Below are 21,383 nucleotides of genomic sequence, written 5' to 3'. Positions count from 1 at the left end.
CTGCGGGGCTGACCGCCTGGCTGTCTGGTTGGGCCTTGGAAGATGTGTGGCGAGCGCAGCACCCATCACACCGGGATTACTCCTTTTATTCTCATATCCACCAGTACACACTAGGATAGATAGGTTTGTGTGTAGTGGGTCAATCTGTGGGCAGGTAAGACACTCAGAGTATCCTGGCCGCACATTCTCGGACCACAGCCTGCTACTGCTGCACATGCAAGTGGTAGAGCCTGGACCCCCTTTCTCCACATGGCGGCTACAGCCGATTGCACTGGAAGATGCCAGTTTCAGAGATGTGCTATCTGCAACGGTGGTGGAGTACTATTCTCATAATGATGGCTCAGTGTCACAGAGGGGGTTAGAATGTGAGGCCCACAAGGTGGTGGTATGGGCCAGACGACGGGCATTAAGCGAGTGTTGGAGGGAGACCTCTTACGTCTTGAAGATCGAGTGCATACTTTGGACAATGAGCAGAGCCATGACCCTGAGGCCCTCCGCCGATTATTGGAGGTTCGGGAGGAGTACGCAGTGGCCCTTGGGAAACTTAGGTGCCATGATCATGCAGGGTATATATGCAGGGTCACGAGGAGGAAGGTAAGACTGGACGGTTGCTGGCCTGGTTGGTTCGCCCTCACACATCGGGGACCCTGATTACTGGGGTCACACTGCCTGACGGTTCCTTGGTTCATGAACCCCTCAGTATAAGTGCAGCGTTTTGTGATTATTACCTGGTGCTGTATGCCCCCCCCCAGAGACCCTGTTGCCGAACACACTAGATGACCTGTTGACTGGACTGCAACTTAGAACCCTCACTGCAGAAGCTGCTGTCCTGGTGGGTACAGAGGTGACGGAGGGGGAAGTGAAGCTGGCATTCAAAGACTTGGCGACTGGTAAGGCTCCTGGGACGGACGGCCTTCCCCCAGAATTCTACAAATTGACAGTAGATATTCTAGCCCCCAGGCTGGTAGCAATGCATGTGGAAGCTTATGAGGGGGGCCTTCTCCCTGTGATGCTGAGGGAGGCTCTGGTGGTCCCCCTCCCTAAGACTACAGATCGATATGCGGGGTGAAACACTTCCAACCCCTCTCCATGCTTACTGCTGATTTTAAAATTCTGAGTAAGGTCCTGGCTATCAGGCTCCTTCCATATATGCAGGCCCTGATCCATGATGACCAGTGTGGGTACATACCTACCAGGAACACCTCACAAAATCTCCATAGACTGTACACAGTATTACACGGTTCTCCCCATCCGACGGATTCAAACGCAGTGGTAGTGTTGGTAGATCTTGAAAAAGCTTTTGACACAGTGAGATTGGATTACCTAGAAGTTACGATGCGACGGTTGGGATTAGGAGAAGCATGGCTTACATGGTTCCAGCTGTTATACGGTTTCCCATCCGCAAGAGTCAGAACTGGGCGGCAGCTCTCGGACGTGTATGACATCCATAAAGGTATCAGGCAGGGGTGTCCGCTTTCACCGTTGCTCTTTGCCTTGGCTATGGAGCCCCTGGTGGGGTGGTTCAGGAAGGAGGGGCATGGTAGAGGGATATGTTGGGGAGGAGCGGAACATATCATATCGTTGTACGTGGATGATTTGTTGATTTATTTTAGAGATGGGGAAAGGGACTTGCCCTGGGCACCTGAGACACTGGAAGGTTTCGGGACCTACTGAGGGTTATGCCTTAACAGAGGGAAGACGTGTGTGTATCTGGTGATAGCTGGCAGTACCCCACTCCTCACTTGTCCGGCAGATGTTAAATGTTCCCCTAATACATTAAAATATCTTGGGATTCAAATATACCATGACATAGTCGATCTTCGGGAGGGCAATCTGGGCAAAACCATTCGATCCCTTTGAACTGGGGTGGGTTTTTGGTGCTCCCTTAAGCTGCCCTTCATGGCGCGTATCTCACTGTCCAAGATGATTATGCACCCACGGCCTCTATATTACTTTGTTAATCTGCCGGTAACTGTTCCGGTACTCTGGTTTAGATCATTAGACACCCTCTTCAGGGACCTAACAGAGAATGGTGAGTGCCATAGAGTGGCACTGGTCACCCCGGTGGGGCTAGGGGTCCCTGACTTCGAGCTCTACTATGTGGCGGCACAGCTGCAAAGGCTGGTGCGGTGGCTTCACACTTATGGGTTGTCCGAACTGAATTGGGATAGGGCCGGACACCCCACAGACTAATTGATGACTGGATTATTTCGGCCGAAACTCCTACCCCGGTGTGATGGGGTGCTCATGGCTGCGGCCTACAAAACTCAGCGCAGAGAGCTTATGCGTACTGGGAACCAGACACCCTATGCACCGGAGATCCCTTTGGTAGGACTTCCACTTGGTGAGCCCCCACACTGCTTTACACTGAGACAGATGCTTCCATGGACGGAAGCGGGGGTGGCTACAGTGGGCGACTTTTATGCCCAGGGTGAGTGGTCTTCTTTCGCAGAGCTGCCGGATCGGACGGATCTCCCACAGGGTCAGTTCCTGTGATATGAGGCAGTGACCTGAGCTGTACGAGACTTATGGGGGGAGGGCATGGAAGAGCCTCCCACACATGCGGTGCTCCAGACGATGTTCCGGAGGGGTGGAGGATCCCATTTGGTGACCTGGCTGTACAAGGCACTGAATGGAATGACGAGTAAGCCACTACACTCCCGGCAGACTCGATGGGAGGTGGATGTGGGCAGGGAACTGACGGAGATTGAGTGGGTTCGGATAGTTGCACATACATCCCATGTCTCACAGAACACTCGCCTTAAATTAATTCAGTTCAATTTCACACACAGGACATACCTTACCCCACATAGGCTGCTGTCCATCTATGCAGGAGAGCCGCAGACCTGCCCTAGATGCCAGGCCTAGGATGCTGACTTTAGGCACATGGTTTGGGGGTGCCCTACCCTGGAAGTTTATTGGGCTGAAGTAATCATGCGCCTTAACCTCTCATTAGAGAGGTCTCTACCTGTGACCCCTGAGGCCTCCTTACTGGGCCTACTGGTCAGGACTCCTCCTAAAAAGGTAGGGAACAGATTTATAAACCTGGCTCTAGTGTTGGCGCTGTGTAGGATAGAGATAACCTGGAAAGCACCTGAGGGACCCCAACTCACTACATGGGTACACAAGGTCACACACTGGGCCAGGGTGGAGGAGATTACTTTGAGGAGAGAAAAATCATAGGGGTTTAGATGCCAATGCCAACCAATAGCGCAACCATAGCCAAATTATGGACGCGTGGGAGGCTATTGACCTTCCTTATGACTCCCAAGCGGAGCCCAGCACTGCGTAGGGCACGGGGTATGATCCTAACATTAAAATCTGAGTGTTCTCCCGGAGGACGCTGGTGCTTACAAGATAGAACTTAGGGCTGCCAGCCTAGCGGCCACAGGTGGGCAGTTGATGCTCAAATAACATCACGGGATCACTAGAGAATACACAACACGAGGACACAGTTTATTAGTTGGAAGAGTTATACCTTAGTAACATAAAGCTTATTTGACTGTATGGTTTGAAATGGCTTAGGTGTTCTCTAAACAGCAGGTGGGCCCTATTCGAGGGCATAATGAGTTCTTTCTTTAGGAATCTTGGTAGAGGTTTCATAAAATGCTAAAGAACATGATGGCCAGAGTCTAAACAAATGAGACATAACTGGCGGCAAAGAATTGAGCTGTGTATAAGAACAGTAAAGACCACGAAAACGTATGTAAGCTCAGGGTGACATAGTTGTAACAAAGTTTTATACTATCATAACTTCTGTCAAACCTACAAATGCCAATAAAAACTTTTTTTTTTAAACTCAACATTTCTTGTACTCATACAGCATGTGTTTAAATGCCCCTCCTTTCTGGAATTTTCGCAAAAATGTTTAAAGACTGGACATTCTTTTTGGTTAGCCGAAGTGCCAAAATGATTGTATACGCCCTTCAACTTAATGTTTTGTTTATAGTTCACAGAGGACCTTGGTACCATACCTTGTAGTCTTTCTTTGCATAATTCAGCTCTGCACCCAAGAGATTGCTCATGTTGTGTTGCCACTAGTAAAGATTCTTAAAGTGAGGGCTTTTAACCACAAATCTTCTCTGTCGTTGCTGCACCACAACCTAAATTGATGCCATATTTTTTCATCACTGTGGTCACCAAAATTGCATGGGGCAGCTAATTCGCAACGAGATGTGACAAATCATTCTATTGAATAAAATGTTATCTCTCACAAACTGCAGAAATCTGAGGGATTTAGCATTTGTCTTGTTTTAATGCATGTTTCAAATTCATTAGATTAGTCAAAACACTCTTTCATCTTTTTCACATGTGAAATCTGGAAGATTCCTAAAGACTTTTTGACCTACCGAACCTACACAGTGAATTAACACCGATGCTTTTTTCCAGCCATTTGTAGAAAAAAAAAAACGTTCTTCTATTTTGGCAACTTAATTGTTGGCTTCACATGAAAAGGTAGAAAAATTGAGATGGGTTTGTATTTTGCATTTTTTTGGTACCCACAATGTCACACAAACAAAAATTTTATCACAAGACACCGGTATCCGATTTGTTCCCCGAAAACCATTCGAAAATAGAAATAAATTTAAAAGGAAAGTAATTTGCTGCAGTACTGGGAAATGTCACAAGATGGAAGTACAGCGCTGTGCATGGGCGTCCGCAGATTTTCTTTGTTTTTTTGTTGTTGTTCAGGGGTTGGGGATGGTACTGGTGCAGGCTGCGTAACACTACGGCGGCCGTAGCGTTACGCTGCACAGCGAGCCTGCACACCAGCAGGTACTAAAATCCCAGGGGGAGAGGCGAATTCTGCGGACGCCCATGGCGCTGTGTTTTCAAGTTGTCTTCGAGGCGCTGTCGGCTTTACAAAGAATCTCCTGTATAGATTTATCTGTGGAAGACAGTACTCCAAGAAAGAGTATGTGTTAAAAGAGCAAGAGCAGTAGGAGTTGAGAAGTCTTTATAAGTTGTTGTCACTGATAACTTAGGGTCTATGGTTCTTTTGTTCCCCGTATTCAACTTCAGATGAGTTACTATCCGTCAGCGCCCGTCCCTCATGGGCGTCGAATTATCAAAATGTCACGGTTAGCGGAAGTGACATCGTATACCCTTTGACCTTAATGATGTCACAGGAAGTAATTTAACATGACCTTAACCCGCGTGACATCACAATAATTGCACTCATTCTTACCCTGACTCACTCATTCTCACTCTCTTGCTCACATATACATTCTCACTCACTCACCTACACACACACACACACACACACATACACATATGCTCATAGATACACACGCTCTTTCACCCAAATTCTCTCTCACTCACATATACTGAAAAATATTTTAATTTAATTACCTGAGATGCACCTGGAGGATCCGTTCCAGATCTGGATTTTCAAGATTTTTATTATATTGATAGTGAATGATACATTATTAATCACTATTAATGTAATACAATGAGTAGAAAAGGAAACTGGAGCAGATACTGGCAAAGTGAGCCACACCTGTGTTCTTGGCACTAATTTTACCACCTCTGAGGCCAGGGTTCACAAAGGCAGAGTAACGGTCACAAAAAGCAACCCAGGGGTCGCAGTGTGACCCCTGGCAACCCCTAAATGACTTCATGGGATCCCTGCACATATGCAACAAAATATGGGCATGAAAGAAGTGAGCGCGCCCTAATCTCGTGCTTCTCTCAGAGAGAGAACGGGCGGTCAAGAAGATGGAGCATACTGAGGTAACACAAGAATGTTGGAGCAGATGATGCAGATGTGTTCTAAGTAGATCTGGGCTGAGTTACCGAAGTGACCAAAAAACTCTGTCGTGCTCTGCGTTCACGCTGATTTTTAGTACTGGGTGTTTGTCCCGGGCTGAAAAATCAGCGCAAAAGGCACAATGAGCAGTGTGAAAGGGCACTGCTTTCTCTACTGCCACTCGAGTAGATTTTCTACTCGAGCGGTACCTTCCTCAACGTGAACGAAAGGTTTCTCAATGCGACCGGTAGCGACCATCTGTGACCGCTCGCGTTGAGAAATCTCGATGGGAGATGGTCTAAGATTTTCCTCACTCGCCACTTAGAGCGCAGAGTGGGAAAAACTCCGTAAACTTCATGAGCGGAGCGCAGTTCACTGCCCACCCCTAGTTCTAAGGAAATTGCACATCCCTCACTCACGAGGTAATTAAAAACTAAAAGTTAAACGGTGCAGATCTTGGCTTCTGGTAATTAAAAAAGGGCCCAGAGGTAATGACATTTGGAGCAGAAGGCATGGAGCTGAAGCATTAAATTGACTCATAAAAGGAAATAGCTTGCAGGAAATGTCCGGTGAAAGTTAAGATGATTTTAATGTATAATGAAACCTCAGAGCACAGTACAGTTTAAGGTTGAGCCGAGAACTGTACAGTCCGATGCCATTAAAGTATATTTCTGGGGAACGCAGTAATAAAAGAGTAAACGGTGAAAGAAGAAAGTATCTTATTACTTTTGCTTCTTTGTAGTGCTGTTTCTAGGAAATAATTGAGAATCTCAATCTTGTTGACTAAAGGAAAGAGTTTGTACTTCAGCTCGTCGCCAAAATGTGCTGTTCTCTCAGAGATCCATGCAGGTCCACTCAGATAAATGTTAAAGTATTTTATTACGTATCATAGGGCTCCATCCTTCATTTCATCCCACAAGTACTAGAATAACTGCTTCCACGGAATCTTCATCTCTCCCAGTATAAACATTCCCAGACAAGTGATGACCCATTGTAATTAAAGACAAAGAGTAATACCACAATCCCCACCAGCCATGTCTATTGCACCCACCCAGCAAAAGTTTTTTTTTTTCAAGAAGCAAACTCCAAAACAGGATTAAAAGAAAAAAAAGAAACCAATGACCAGCAGTGTAAAGTTGGCATTTCACCCAACTCTAAATACTGTGTCAGGGGTCCCTGGTTTATGGAGCTGCTAAGACAAACACGTACCTAATTGTGACGATCTCCAGATTGCCAATCCCTAAGTGTGAAGGCATCAACCCCCAAACTGCTGTCAACGAACAAGACATTCTTTCTTTTTGGTAGTTGTCAAGTCTGTCAATTTCAAGCGACATAAATAGATTCAAGCTCCAGTAAATTCAGAAGCATGAGCAAGAAATAGAACACAACGTCTTTTACTAATGAAGCATACAAACTACTGCAATAATACAGGAATCCAGGAGATATATTCACTTGTACAGGACTGTAGCACTGTGAGGCAATGCATGCTTGTATGGACAAAAGGGATGAAGAGTTTCTCGTTTCTTTCAAGACATTTTGAGGTGTCCTTTGAGCCGTCACTTGGTGTAGCTGAAATATGATCTAAAGGAAAATATTCCATTTAGCGCCAAGTATTTACCTCCGGCACTAAGCAATCGATCTGCTTGCCTTTCCTGTACACCATTTCTCCTTGCTAGGAAATGACTTGTATGGACTCGGTTTGAAGACATCCCTTATCTAGTGGCCACCATGATCTTGAATAGATTCTTCACATCCTATAGTTATACTGCGGTCCAGTAAACAGTGCTCATATAGGAATGAGTATTTTAATGAGATGGACTGTGGAAACTCATTGGTACAGCTTTGTTTTGGTTCCTGTTCTGGGTCAGAAGCAGGTGCTCTTTGGCTCTGCATATGATGGAAAACTCAGGACATATGCTGGAAGGGCGGGACATAAAATGGAGAGGCCAGTATATGTAAAGGAAAACCAGGATTTATGGTAGAATGCCAGGCACATATGATGGAATGCTCAAGCTACGGTATGGGAAGTTTGGGACAGAAAAGGAAAAGTCTAGTAAGTATATTAGAAAGCTCTTGACACATGATAGAAAGCCTAGGGCACAGGGTAGAAAGGTTAGACATACTATGCAAACCATAGGAAATATACTGAAAATTCCAGAACTCACGGTTTAAGGCACAGAAAAGACAAAAGAGGACATGGAATAGAGAATACAATACATGTGAAAAACTATGCAAGGTCAGGAACATATGAAATAAAGACCAGAACGAAGTATGTAAGGTCCATAGTCAATGACATCTGGCCAAGAATAGGTAATTTTAACTGAATAGAGGGGACCGGTACCACTATTAGCCCATGTTTCCCCCCAGGCCTTTTTCAGGGCTGCTGCTGATACTGCCCCTCAGTGGCAGTGAAGAAGTCCTCAAGCAAGGCTTTTAGAAACTCAAAGGTGGGACGATCGTCTGGGCGCTCCTTCCAGCAGCGCATCATCACTTCGTACAGCTCCTCCGGGCAGTTCTCTGGCCGCGGCATACGGTACCCCCGCTCCAGATTCTGAATAACTTCTGGATTGCTCATTCCTGCAATCAAAAAGGATGATGTTAGGATGAGGAGATGGGTAATGTCACCCTGCCTTCGTCTGCCAGAGCGCCCACCTTGGGTAGGGGCTTCTGGCTATGATCTCAAGATGAGGCTTTACAATGTCAGACTGCAGTTTACGTAAAACATTCAGGGGTGGCACTGTCTGTCGTCAGCAACCAACGTGAGTTGCTTACATCACCAACTTTGAATTACCGAGGGGCTTGCATTTCCAAAGACTGCGCTGTGCCAGATTTCAATAGCATTACATGTGCTTCCAGTTCCTGGATATGATTTCAAATATTATGTAAGATCAGTAATCAGAACATAAGGTCAGATTCAAAGCAATGCCCCACTGCAGAGAGAGGGATAAAACAAGAAGGAGAAATCAGCCTCCTGTTTGCCTTTCAGGGGGAAAATCTATTGGGTTTACACACCTATTTGTCCCTGTTGCCTCGCTCCTTCTCGATGCCCCCTTCTCTGTTTTGCAATTTGACCAATGGGCATTCTGTTTTCTGTCTTATCAACAAGAGCCTGGTTTGGGCTAGCCAGCAGATACCCTTCTGGCAGGAAAATAATTCCCACTATATGGCATGAGTGGTCACTGCCCCCATCAGCAGCTGATCATAAAAGCCAAGAAAAGGCTACCTTGCCTTGCAAACCTACAAGTGGCACTGTGCTGATTACCGTGGGGCCCACGACTGCAGATGTCTTAACGGAGTCTGAACTCCTTTATTTAATAATCAATGTATTTATTTATTAATATATTTGTGCAGTTTTGTATATCATGAAGATAGCCCAAAAGCCTAAAAACCCTTTGCAATAAAACAGATATAGTCACATGTTCAAAGTAAATAAAAGTAAATCCGCATAAACACAGAGAGGGTATTTTTGAAAGAGGAGACGCTTCAACCTAAATGTAAAGGTTTGCAGAGAAGTAGTGGTTTATAGATGATTGATTTGGTGGGAAAAATTCCAAATTCTAATCACGCTGCCAGCTCTTATCAGTCTTCCCCCGCTAAAATCTGAGCAACAAGAGGTTAATGGAACCAGTCAGCAGCAACCAGAGACTTGCAGCAAATTTAAAGACTTTTTTGTCTCTTTTGCTTTTTCTGCATATATTTACTATTCAGATTAAGACAGTGTGAAACAACTCCAGAGTAGCTGTATTTATGTGAAAGAATTTGCTGCAATTTCCTTTTTATTCCCCACTATTATAAAGATGTATTGTCTTCCATCTTTTTATTTTCATTGTATAGTACGAGAACTTAGTTTTAAGTAAACATTCGACTGTTTGGTCTGTTAACTGGTTACTTTGTAAATTGGCTCACTTTTTATGCTGACCCCAGCAGATAATATCGCCCTCAGGCCAGTCTCCTGCTTTTAAACCAGGTGAAAGTACAGACAGGACAGCAACGTTTAGGACCAAAGAAACCTCCTACAGCTGGTGATTGGGCAGGTTTTCCTAGTGTGGGAGAGAGGTGTGTGTGAGGCACGGCCTCCAAATATTTGAAACTGTAGCCACATAGGGAGCCCTCCTGTATCATGTATCTTGCCATAATCTGACCCTGACATGTGGGGATGAGCTGCCTTCTTGTACCTTGACACATGCTCAGTGTACTTCTCTAAAGCCATCTCTATGCATGCTTATTCCCCTTACCTCTGTATGATCACGTTCCCCCTGTGCTGTGCCCTGGAAAGCCCAACCTCTTGGCCAGTGCCAGGGAAAGAGGTGTATCCCTCATACATTACCCCAACATCTGCACACTGAGGCTTGGCTAACACAATATGGACGTGTGTTTGTCTTCTTCGCCACTGTGTGTCCTATAACGAGCCCTGGACCCCCCATGTGCCCCTTCCTCGACCCTGCACAGGCCCGTCACAAAGGAGCGGCAGAGCAGGACTGATGAACCAGGCCCCACTTACAGCGTCAAAACCCTTTTGTGGATTTAAAAAGCAAGCCTGTGACATTTTATATTTAAGGTGAGGTAGCTAACACGGAAATAAAAACCAGGTGCAGTATAAAATCCTAAGGACATTTGCTGTCTTTCCCTGCAGGGCATTATTTCATACTTTAAACCAACTGCTCGAGGCACTTGGCATCAACAAGCAAGAACGTTTTTTCTATCCACAACCTGCAAAAACTTCTGACAAGGCTGCCTCGGTACCTGGGTAAGGAATCCGTCCGTATGTCACGATCTCTGTCAGCAGGATGCCAAAGGACCAGATGTCAGACTTGATGGTGAAAGTCCCGTAGTTTATAGCCTCCGGAGCCGTCCATTTTATAGGAAACTTGGCCCCTGGTGAGGGAGAAATCAGAAATATTAAGACTCAGGAGAGGGAAAAGGATACTCACAGAGGAGAGGGAGGCGAAGTGAGAGAGAAAAAGGGATGGAGAAAGGAAGGACGACAGAGGACAGATGAGAGAGAGGGGGAGAGAGAGACAGAGAGAGAGAGAAAGAGAGGCAGGGAAGGGGGGGGCAGACCAATATAACGAAGTTGAGAAAAGCGCTAAGAGAGATAGACAAAGAGAGTGACAGAGATTGCCAGAAAAGCAGAATGAGAGACAGCGAGGCGTAAAAAGCCAGGAAGAGCAGTAAAGCGTGAGGGGGCACAGACAGAATGACAGGCCTAGCAGACATGAGACGGAGATACACAGCCACGGAGAGGAGGCAGACAGTTGGAAAAAGACAGCAGTTGACCAACAGATGGATGGAAGCGGGGTGAGTCTGGAAGGCAGAAAGAAAATTGCAGATATGGGTAGAAAGCGTGAGCAAAACCTGTGGAGGGGGCGTCAGAGACAGTGAGAGGAAGAGAGTGCTAAGACAGAGAAATATATTACCAACTGGAGATTCGCATCAGGGTGAAGTCATGCTTGGAGAGCGAAGAGAGCAGTGCTTAATTTGTGCTTGTTGCTTCCGGTGCTGAGCACCGGCACTTATTTTTGAGGGCCGGTGCTTAGGCTTCTGCCTCAAGCAATTGCAGCGAGCAAAAAAGACGTTTGGGATAGACGGAGGAAGAGAAAATCGAAAAAGCGTCACAATGAGAGAAAGCAAAAAGCTGCAAGTGTGAGCTGAAGGGGTAGGGAGTGGTTTTAAATGGATTAAAGAGGCCCGAGATGGCTTCGGGATTAAGTTGTCTCAGTATTCTGTGTTCGCACATTTAATTGCAGCAGCCGCGTGTTTAAGAGAAGGGCTTTGAGCACCGGCACCTTATTATTTACAAATTAAGCACTGGAAGAGAGCAAAAGGAGACTGAGACTGACAGAGCAAGGCACCTAGTCTTTGTCAGGCGGAACCCCAGTGAGGTAACAAAGGCACCCGCAGCACCACGGTGTGGGGGTGGGACCGAACTCCAGGAGGCCCCCTCCGCACAGTACCCAAGCCTGAGAGCTCCTGTGTGAGTCCCGAGGGCCCCTCTCCATGTGCTTTGCAAGGGGGGGTGGCGGGGCTCCAAGTTTCGTTACTCCACTGCTGAACCCCTAGTGCTTTGCAATCCATTACCTTCTACCCATAGTTCAGTGGACGCCTTCTTTCTGTGTGTTCACAGTTCAACATCTCCTACCTTCTGTCCCGCCATACTCCATCTTGTATTATTTCAAACGCCCGCCAATGTTCTGCTTTCAAACACGAAAAATAATACTCCTGCGCAGCTGACAGATTTAAGCATGCGTGTTGAGAGGACCGGCGATTGCCAGAAACAGACTGCACATTACTTATGTGAGAAATAGCTCAATGAGCTAATGTCAACTCTGCACCTAGTTAAAAGTCAGGTCCCAGCCACATAAGACAGATCAGGTTGTCTGCCACAGAGAGGTTTCTACATGTATGCTGCGCGAGGGAGTAAGGTTTCAATCTAGTTAAGGTAGCTCGGTGGGTTTATAACCTGCTGCCAGGCCTAGAAGATGTACCTTGAAAATAACATTTCCTAGTCGGTATGCGGGCAGATTTAGCCTTCCAACACGCGTACTATAACAGTCTGGAATTATGGCATGTGATATTAAAACACCGACCTAACATTTCTTTTTTTCCTAGCTCTATAAACAGTGCATACATGGTACGACTTGTTGAAAGTACCCGTAAATAAATGTTGTCGCTGTTTTCTAAAATCACTTTATTTGTGAAAAAAATCAACATTTAAACAGTCGTATATCCTCCTGCCACCAGATGGCACCCCAAGCCCATGAAAAGACGTACGTGCTTTTCTCGCTAAGCAGAAACCGCCTCTGAGAAGGGTGAGCCCCTCTCGCTTTAATCTTAGCATGCACGTATATTGTAAATGTGTAAAGTACAACTTTGGAAATTCGCCTAGGTGATAGAAAGACGGAAGATTATATGTATGCCGCTAATTTAATACTTCTATAACCAACAAATTAAGATTTACAACAAAGTCCGAGGGCACCCTACACCTGTGGTGCCTAAAATCAAATAAATCAAATTTCGAAATAATGATTTTTAGGGAAAAAAAGAGGAAAGACTGTAAGGTACACTTTTATGTAAGGACGAGCTACTGGAACATACTGTAGTGTTGGGGGTCCTAGGCCCTCATGTAACTAAAATGAATGGCACGGACAGAGCATTGTGCTTACTGGAACTGGCCCCGACACTTGCACCCGGACCCTTTGATAAGCAGGGTCACCTGACCGGTGACACCTGTGATGGATGGGTGTGGGGTGAGAGTGGAAACCACTTCTCAAGGAGTGGCTGGTGGAAGGTTGTCATCTTGGAACACTAGTATGAGTCCAGTCAGACTCTACATCCAACACAAACTTTATTAAAATAGACAAACATGTCCAACCTGTGGGAGGAAATAAACACTAAAATAAACACCACAGAATCTCTTCTGGCAGTTTGCAGAACATAACAAGTGGACAGGTGCAGCTGGGACCACCCGGCATCACAGCATGCCTCCATAGTTTAACTAGACTACTCTGGGCACGAACAGCAGTGTTGACAATGTCCAGATCCCTCAATTGCCTGTCCATGAGGTTACAGTTCACTTGAGCACTGTTGGTCCTGTCCTGCCTGGTCTCACGGAGTCTATTTACAAAGTCTACTGGGATGTCGCATCGTAACAGTGGTGAAGTCTATCTATGGAGTTCAAAGCGGGTGCATCAGGAGTGGTGGGAAGTCCTGTGCAGGGGTCTCTTTGAAGGTGTTCAGGCTCCCAGGGTAGCAAAACTGCTAAGACTGAGGATGACCTGGACGAAAAAGGCGTCATCCTTGAAGGCATGGGTGCATCCTAACGTCCACCAATAGAGCAGCTTCAGTCTTCCCTTTCGTAAACAGGACTCCATCGCACAGGAGTCTCCTCAAGGCCCTTTTGCCTGGCTGCCACGAGACTGTGTGGACTGTGCAGGGCCTATTTCAGGCCTAGCGAAGGCGTCGCTGAGGAACATCCAAAAGGACCACATCCAAGTCGCTCATGCAGCCATGAAGGGTGGTTGTCTCAAGGTCTGTGTGCTCTGTCTGTCAGGATTCAGGTTCAGGGGCCTTCATCAGATAGTCTTTTGGTGACCAGTCTCCGTCTGCCACCTCAGTGCTTCCCGGTGCCCGTCATGGAGCTGCCTCAGACACATATCTCTTGTCAAGATTCTCCTCTCACTGGAATTCCCTTGAGGCCCTTGCCCCTGAATTGCCACCGGACTGCATGGGCTGTGCGGTCCTCTCATAGGCCACACCAAGGGGGTCACTGTGTAACTCCCAACTGGGCCACATCCAAATCTCATGCAATCCTAAGGGTCAATAGTCCAATGGCCGGGTATGCTCTCTTTGGTAAGTCTCAGGTTCATGGGGGCTCACAGCAGATTTCTGGGTGGTCAGCCTCCCACGGTGCCAGGGATGCCTTGTCAGCCTCTGGTCTTTTTGCTGACATACAACTCCACACTGGTGGTGCAAGGGTCCTTTAGATGGTTCAAGTGATGCACCTGGTAATGATAACCATTTTACTCACTAATAGTTTGATCAACAGGTGATGGTGTCTAGCTTGGAGAAGGCATGACTCAAGGGACTTTGTAGCCACTTACGGTTCTTGTTAGGCATGTGCAGTTACCAGCAGGGATGCCATCTCTGTCACGCAGCCAGTGACAGGTGGCTGGACGTTGGCACTGAGAAACGTCGGGCCTGTACACTGTTCACACATGCTGGCCGCTTACAGTTGGTTCACCCTTGGAGCTGTCTCCAGTGAAGTTGGTGCACCCTGGTAACTGGCTTTTGTTGATGGCTGCCCTCTCTGGTACTAGTATGAGTCCTCAGTCCTATCGCTCTTCTCCCTTTCTCTTTTGCATCTGTGGTGTTCCTGATATTCTGTGTGACACGTCTGTCACGCATTTTTCTTCGATAAACCTTCTTCACAACTTGGCGTCATGCCTCGTTTCTCCCTCCTCTCTATTTCCGTTTGTGAGGTGGCATTGCGCCATTGGTCACATGTTGCATCACATGGACCTCTTGCTGGCTTAGTCCTGTCTGTAGGACTTGATTCTTTCTCCTTGAGGACCTTTTGCAGGTCCTGTCCCTTCCTCAGGGATGTTGTTGGTGGTCCGCTTCCTGACTGGAGGGTCACCTTTACTCCTTCCTGTCTTTGCTCAAGGGTGCAGCGCTTGCACCTCAAGACTGCGCCATCGCAGCACTTGCTCCTGCCTCTATTCGAGTTCGCTTGGTAGGGTTGGTCACTCCTCATGACATTTTCCTTGATGGGCCAACAGTGGCAATCTTCTGCTGGGGTGTGGCCGGCTGGTGGTCCTTGTACACCCAATGTTTCTTCTCACTCCATGTGGGCTCACTCTTTCGCTCGGGCTCCTGGCCATCCCCTCAAGTTCGCTGGTGCAGCCCTCTGCGCACCTCTGACTTCATGCTCTCGGTACTTCTAAATGGTCACCCTCTGCTGGCACTTTGCATGCTTGTTTCTCACTCTTGAGGTGGTGGTGGCCGTTCACCACTAGGGGCTGGTTTGTGGGTCCTGCCAATTCTCCACTGCCGCTGGTCGGCAGGTTGACTTGCCTGTTCTAAGAATTGGCCCAAGATCAGGCCTTTCCACATGTTCCTTGGCTGTAGTGAGGTGCAGACAAACAACTGCTAGGTGGCACTGAAGTTATTCTTCACACGCCTCAGCAGCCTTCTCGATTCTGCCTGCCATGCTGCTCCTCCCGCACTTTGTGGAGACAGGCATGCTCTTGGTGGGGAGTAATAGTCTTTCCCCTTCAAAGGACAGGCATCCCACTATTGGCATATGCTGCATTGCCGGTCTTGCTGGGTCAGTCTCTGGTCTTGAGGCCCCAGTTCACTCGGCCTCCAGGGCCCTGTATAGGTGTGGTGTCTCCTCTCTTTGGAGATTAATCTTTCCCAAACTGACTTGATAGGCTGGGTGCAGTGTGGGAGAGTGGCCACTGGGTGATGCTGTGACACCCTCTTCATTAGCTCTCAGCACGTACCTGCAGGCTGCCCTGTTGAGCGTTCGGCACAGCTTTAGAGGATGGGCAGACTGGACACCATGCTTCAGGGTCTGAGAGGTGGCCCGCCAGGCCTGACAGCTGCTGCTACCTCTGACTAGCAGGCACGTGCTGAGGCATAAACGGTATCCATGCACCTCACTGCAGTCAGCAGGTGGGTTAAACTCCAGAGGCGGTTAACTGAGGTAGGGGCCACTTTACATGCAGTCTCTATTGCCCCACGTGGGAGTTGTTGGTGCGGGAGGAGGTCCACCTCTGGCGAACCAGCAGTGGGGCATGCACTGTCAGTGGGCACGTCTTCAGCATTCAAGGCCTTTGCTCACTGTGCCTGTCAGCAGCATGCAAATGCCTCACACACGGCGCGGACTACCACCCTGCACCTCCTCCAAACAATCTTGTCCCCATGCAGTTGCACCCTGATGCCTGCAGGGCTTACCTCACGTTTGGGGGGTAAGCAGGCTCTTCTCTTGGTCCTCTAGTGCCTTACTGGGGTCGCAGCAGGCAGGCAACTGCAGTGTTTGGAGGCTGAATGCCATTCTTTGTTCACGGTGTGGCCATCATGCTGGCAGCAGGTGCGAGGGTGCCTTAGGCACAGGCTACTCTACCCCTACCAAGAATAGCATGGGGCAGACCCACTCGTCGCCATTTTAGTGTTGGGGTGACTCGGACACAGCATTGTGCTTACTGGAACTTGCCTTGGACAAGTGCGACCGGACCCTGTTATTAGCAGGGTCAGTTGACTGGTGACACCTGTGATGGATGCGTGTGGGGTGAGCGTGGAAACCAGCCCTCAAGGAGTGGCTGGTGGAAGCACGTCATCTTGGAACACTAGTATGAGTCCAGCCGGACTCTACACATACAATGACTAACTACAGCCACCTGACAATTTTTAGTGCCTTTGTATCTCCGTGCAAGATACAAATACCAGGAAAAACAGCACTGGCATTTCCTCTAAAATAAACCAAAACTGATCACTATAAGTCCCTCAGGAACCTATAGTGTTTGACTGCATTAATATGCTGATTCTCCTGTATGACACTGAAGTCTGGAGACCTACTCTGAGCCAACATCCAACAGGGCATAACATATCAAATGTATTTTATAACCTCTGACTATGTACTTTAACTCCCTGCATGCAAAGCAGAGCTTGAAAAATCTCACTCACCGATGGATACAGATGTCCTGTGGATTTCAGGGAGCATCTAAACTAAAGCAATAGCAAAGCCCACCATTTAAAGTAGTCAGCCGATGAATAATATCACAGGTCTCAAAACCCAGCAGTGTCCTCAGATAAAGCCACATTATAGACAGGGCCACTGGAATTATGCAGCAGGAGAGGGCTAAATTATGTGACATGTTGAGTAAATTATGCGGTAAGAAAAAACAAATTATGCAGCATAATGGGGCACATTTTGTAACAGTATTAATTCCTTATTTCATCATTTTTAAACTTGGCAACACTCTCTCAGAATTGGCTGTATCCCATTAGTCCGAGTTTAACACCCAAATATAGCAATAAGTAACGGAAAGACGACCAGTCCAGCTTTGCAAAGGGCCTTTTCAGAGGTGTGTGTGTGTGTATAATATATATATATATTATGAAAAATATCTTGCATGCAAACCATGCGGTGGGACCACTTGTGTATTATTAGTCATGTAAAGAGAACAAACTGAACTTGGGCACAAACACATCACGTGCATGCAGAAGACACACCACCAGCTTAAACTAAAATCAGTTTCTAGTTTCAGACCTTGCAAAGATCCAAAACAGGTAGTACAAGCATTACTTATGTCAGCTGGAATATGGAAGAACCAAAACCAAGCCTCAATGCAATGAGAACAGCTCTTCTAAAAGCTAGCCTCAACGCTCTTGAATTCCTGACAAAAGTATATGAGCACATAATGGCAATTCTAATCAAATATAAATGTCAGCCTCCCCAAGCTTGCTGCTCACTTTTATCAGCCTGCGCCATCTTTAAATCACTAAAACCTCATACGTCCTACAGAAACGGAAGGAACTTACAACATCAAGGAAATAATTCTGTCCTCGACACTAAGCGATCCAAGAATACTGCCAAAGTACACAGTTTCTTCTCAGGTCTCTACCGCACGCCTGGTCCATCTGACCCAAGCCTGAGGGGCGGGTGACTCTGCGCCTCTCTAGGGCTCGCTCTGCCCCCACAGAGAAGAGACAGTCTCTCCCTCTGTCTCCAAGGCTCCTACCACTCCACAATGGAGGGGGCTGTCTCGCTCTATCATCAGCTCTCTGAGCCTGCACACTGAGAAGACTGCCTCTCCCGTTCACTGCTGGTCTCCCTCTGCTCCAGGGTGAAGGGACGGCCTCTCACTTCAGGGTTCTCTCTGCCCCACATTGGAAGGCTCGGTCTCTCCCTTTAACTACTGTCTCCTTTTTCCGACACTCAGATGAAACAACCTCTCTCCCACTTCACGTCAGGCTCTCTATACTCCCACACAGGAAGGAACTGTCTCTCAAGGACTCCTTCTGTCACCAAACTGAAGAAACCACCCCTCCCTTTCACTCATGGGCTCCTTCTATCCTATAGTGGAAGTCTCAGCCTGTCTCTCTTCGACCTCTCTCTACCTGCACCCTCAAAAGCTCATCTCTCCCTTTCACTCCAGAGCACCCGTAAACCCAAGCAGACAGAGGCTGTCTCTCCCTCCCTCTCATGAGCTCTTGCTATCCCACAATGAAGGGGCGTCTCTCTCTCCCTCTCTCTCTCACCACAGGTGTCCCTTAGAGGAGGCTATGCCACCTTCTCCTTCTATCCCCTTACTTAAGGATTGTCTCTCCCCCTTTGCCTCCTCTTTAGGTCCCACAGCAGTGTCCCCCTCCCACCCCCTGTAGCCATTCACTGCCATAGCAGTACATCCTGTTCCCTTATAGTATCGTTGGCACAGCAATGCTGCCCGAGAGAGCCCTAACAAACCCCACTGGTACCGAGCACTGTCCCAGCAGAGCATTTTGGTGCAAGGTCTTGTCCTTGCCCTGTTCCCACGGCTCCGGTATGAGGTGCTGCCAGTGGGCTCCCAAGGAAGCACCTTTCTGCTGGCGGGAGGCGCCACATCACCCTTCTGTCAGGCGGCGCTCTAGAGCAGAATGTACTGTTCCCGGCCCTGTACTTTTTTGAAGGCACCTTCCCTGGACGTGTACTGACCTTTCCTTTTTTAGGACAAAGCCTACCAGACAGTGCATCGAAATCTTGTAGACATTCAGAACGCTTTCATGGGAATGCATTACACCCATTGCTTACCATTGGCTTTATGGTTTGTAACTCACATCTTCTTGCTTTCTATTTGCTGGCTTTACCACTCTACTCTAAGCCATTCTATGCCACCCCAATCTACTGTGCAGCTCTGCACTCTATGCCACTTCACTCTACACCTCTGTACTCTATTCTGCACCACCCTATTCTATGCCAATGGATTCTACTTTACTATGCACCATTGTACTCTTTGCCACTGCATTCTACACCACTCCAGTCTAGGCCACTCCACTCGACTCTACACTACTCCAGTCTATGCCAGTGCACTCTACACCATTGCTCTATGCCACTACACTCTACACTACAGCACTCCACTCCATTCTGTGCCACTTCACTTTACTCTGAAACAATTTACTCTACACACTGCACTCTTGACCACTCTACTCTATGCTTTGAGACTCTACACCAGTCCATTCTACATCACTGCATTCTACGCCACTCTACTCTGAACCACAGCACTGTACCCAATGTACTCTACACCACTTTGTTGAAAAACAACACAATCTATGCCACTGCACTCTACACCAGCTATTCTGCATTACTGTTCTCTACACCACTATACTTTACTCCGCAATGCACTATATGCCACCACATGCTATGCCACTCTACATCATTGCCCTCTACATCACCGCACTCTACGCCCCTCTATTATACTCGGCACCACTGTACTGCATGCCACTGCTTTCTACAGAAATGTACTCTGCAACACTCTATGCCACTACAGTCTATGCCAATGCACTGCATGTCAATGCACTCTACACCACAGCACTGTAAGGCACTCTGCTCTGAAAGACTGCACTCTAAGCCACTGAACTCTACGTCACTGCATGCTATGCCACGCCACTCTATTCTACTCTGCACCACTGTACTCCACACCACTGCACTCTATATGCCTCTATCGCAACACACTCTACACCACTCTATTGTACACTTCTGCACTCTATAGTTCACCACTCCACTTTACCCAGCACCACTTTACTCTTCTATGAAACAATCAACTCAATGCCACTGCACTCTACACCACTCTACTGAACACTGCCCCATTCAACCCTTCATTGCACTCTACGCTGCGCAACTCCACTATACTCTACTCTGTGCCACTCTAGTCTACACCACTGCACTCTACACCAATGCACTTCACACCACTTTACCCAAAACCAGTGCACTCTAAGCCACTCCACTCTATGCCAATCAACTCTGCACCACTATACATTACGTCATGTCACTCTAGGTCACTCTAAAACACTCCATTCTATGGTGCTCTACTGCACTCTATCACACTCTACTCCACTTTATGACACTCCACTCTACAGCACTCTATTCCACTCTGTGCCACTCTATGACACTACTGCACTTTACAGGCTCTACACAACTCCCTCTTCGCTACTCCATGACACTTTATTCCACTCTATTCTGTGGCACTAGCTTTGCCTTTTCTACTTACTTTCCCTGACCCTGTACTCACCATCCCAGGCAGTGAACTCTCCTTCTGAGATCATGCACCCACTGTATATGGGTAGTGAAGGTGGGTAGATGAACGGGGAATGTGAGTAACAAGGCAGGAGAGATGAATACACAACCTAAAAAGATGAGAACGTGGTTACGGAACTTGAGTACATTACCAGAGAAGATGCTTACACAGCAAGGGAAGTAAAGTACATCACCTAGGCATGCAGGTATAAAGCCACGAAAAGTGACTTTTCAATGACCTTGCACTCTCCTCTCCTAGCAATGTACTCACCTCACCTGCCATGTATTCAACTTCCCTGTGCTTGGACTCACCCTGCATTATTTTCTACTCACCTTAGAAATCCATGTATTCACCTTCCTTAGCCATTTACTTTCCTTCACTGACTATGTACTCACCGTCCCATCCCGAGCAAATCCCTGTACTCACCTTCCCTGGCCGTGTACTCATCGTCCTTGATTAGACGCGCCAGGCCAAAGTCAGCGATTTTGCAGCTCAGGGTCTCGGAGACCAAGATGTTGGCCGCTCTAAGGTCCCGATGAATGTAATTCTTGCGCTCGATGAAGGCCATTCCTTCAGCCACCTGCAGGGTGGCGATAGAGAGAGGGAGAAAAGCTGAGGCTGAGCAGATAGAAAATAACTCTTTTCAACTTTAAGGAACAGTGTGAAGTCGAGGGGGACAGAAAATGTAATTTTTGTTGTAAAAACCCTGGCTGACTTTTATCCACAGAAACTTAATGATCCCACATGTGATGGAAAATAACTTGTTGGCTTTGAAGCCCTGTTTCAAGAGTAAAGATGCTTCTGTACACACACAGATATAAACCCTCCTTTATCTTTGTTCTGGTATCAGTGTTCAT

At 47.3% G+C, this 21,383-nt stretch overlaps 1 protein-coding gene across 2 annotated transcripts in view; it reads right to left on the bottom strand.

Moving 5' to 3' along the window:
• Positions 1–6,609: 6,609 nt before the first annotated feature.
• LCK (LCK proto-oncogene, Src family tyrosine kinase) overlaps positions 6,610–21,383 on the bottom strand; it is a 221,494-nt gene continuing 206,720 nt past the window's right edge. For both annotated transcript variants that reach the window (XM_069223368.1, XM_069223367.1), the window contains exons 11-13: positions 20,953–21,106; positions 10,493–10,624; positions 6,610–8,326 (exon numbers count right to left, since the gene is read on the bottom strand). In XM_069223368.1, coding sequence (XP_069079469.1) covers positions 8,124–8,326; positions 10,493–10,624; positions 20,953–21,106 — 489 coding nt within the window. In that variant the 3' untranslated portion in view covers positions 6,610–8,123. The remainder of the gene's footprint in view (positions 8,327–10,492; positions 10,625–20,952; positions 21,107–21,383) is intronic.

The sequence above is a fragment of the Pleurodeles waltl genome, chromosome 3_1 (genome assembly GCF_031143425.1).
Source record: "Pleurodeles waltl isolate 20211129_DDA chromosome 3_1, aPleWal1.hap1.20221129, whole genome shotgun sequence".
Lineage (NCBI taxonomy): Eukaryota > Metazoa > Chordata > Amphibia > Caudata > Salamandridae > Pleurodeles > Pleurodeles waltl.
The sequence above is the reverse complement of the archived record's forward strand: the minus strand, read 5'-3'. Positions and strand labels throughout refer to the sequence as shown.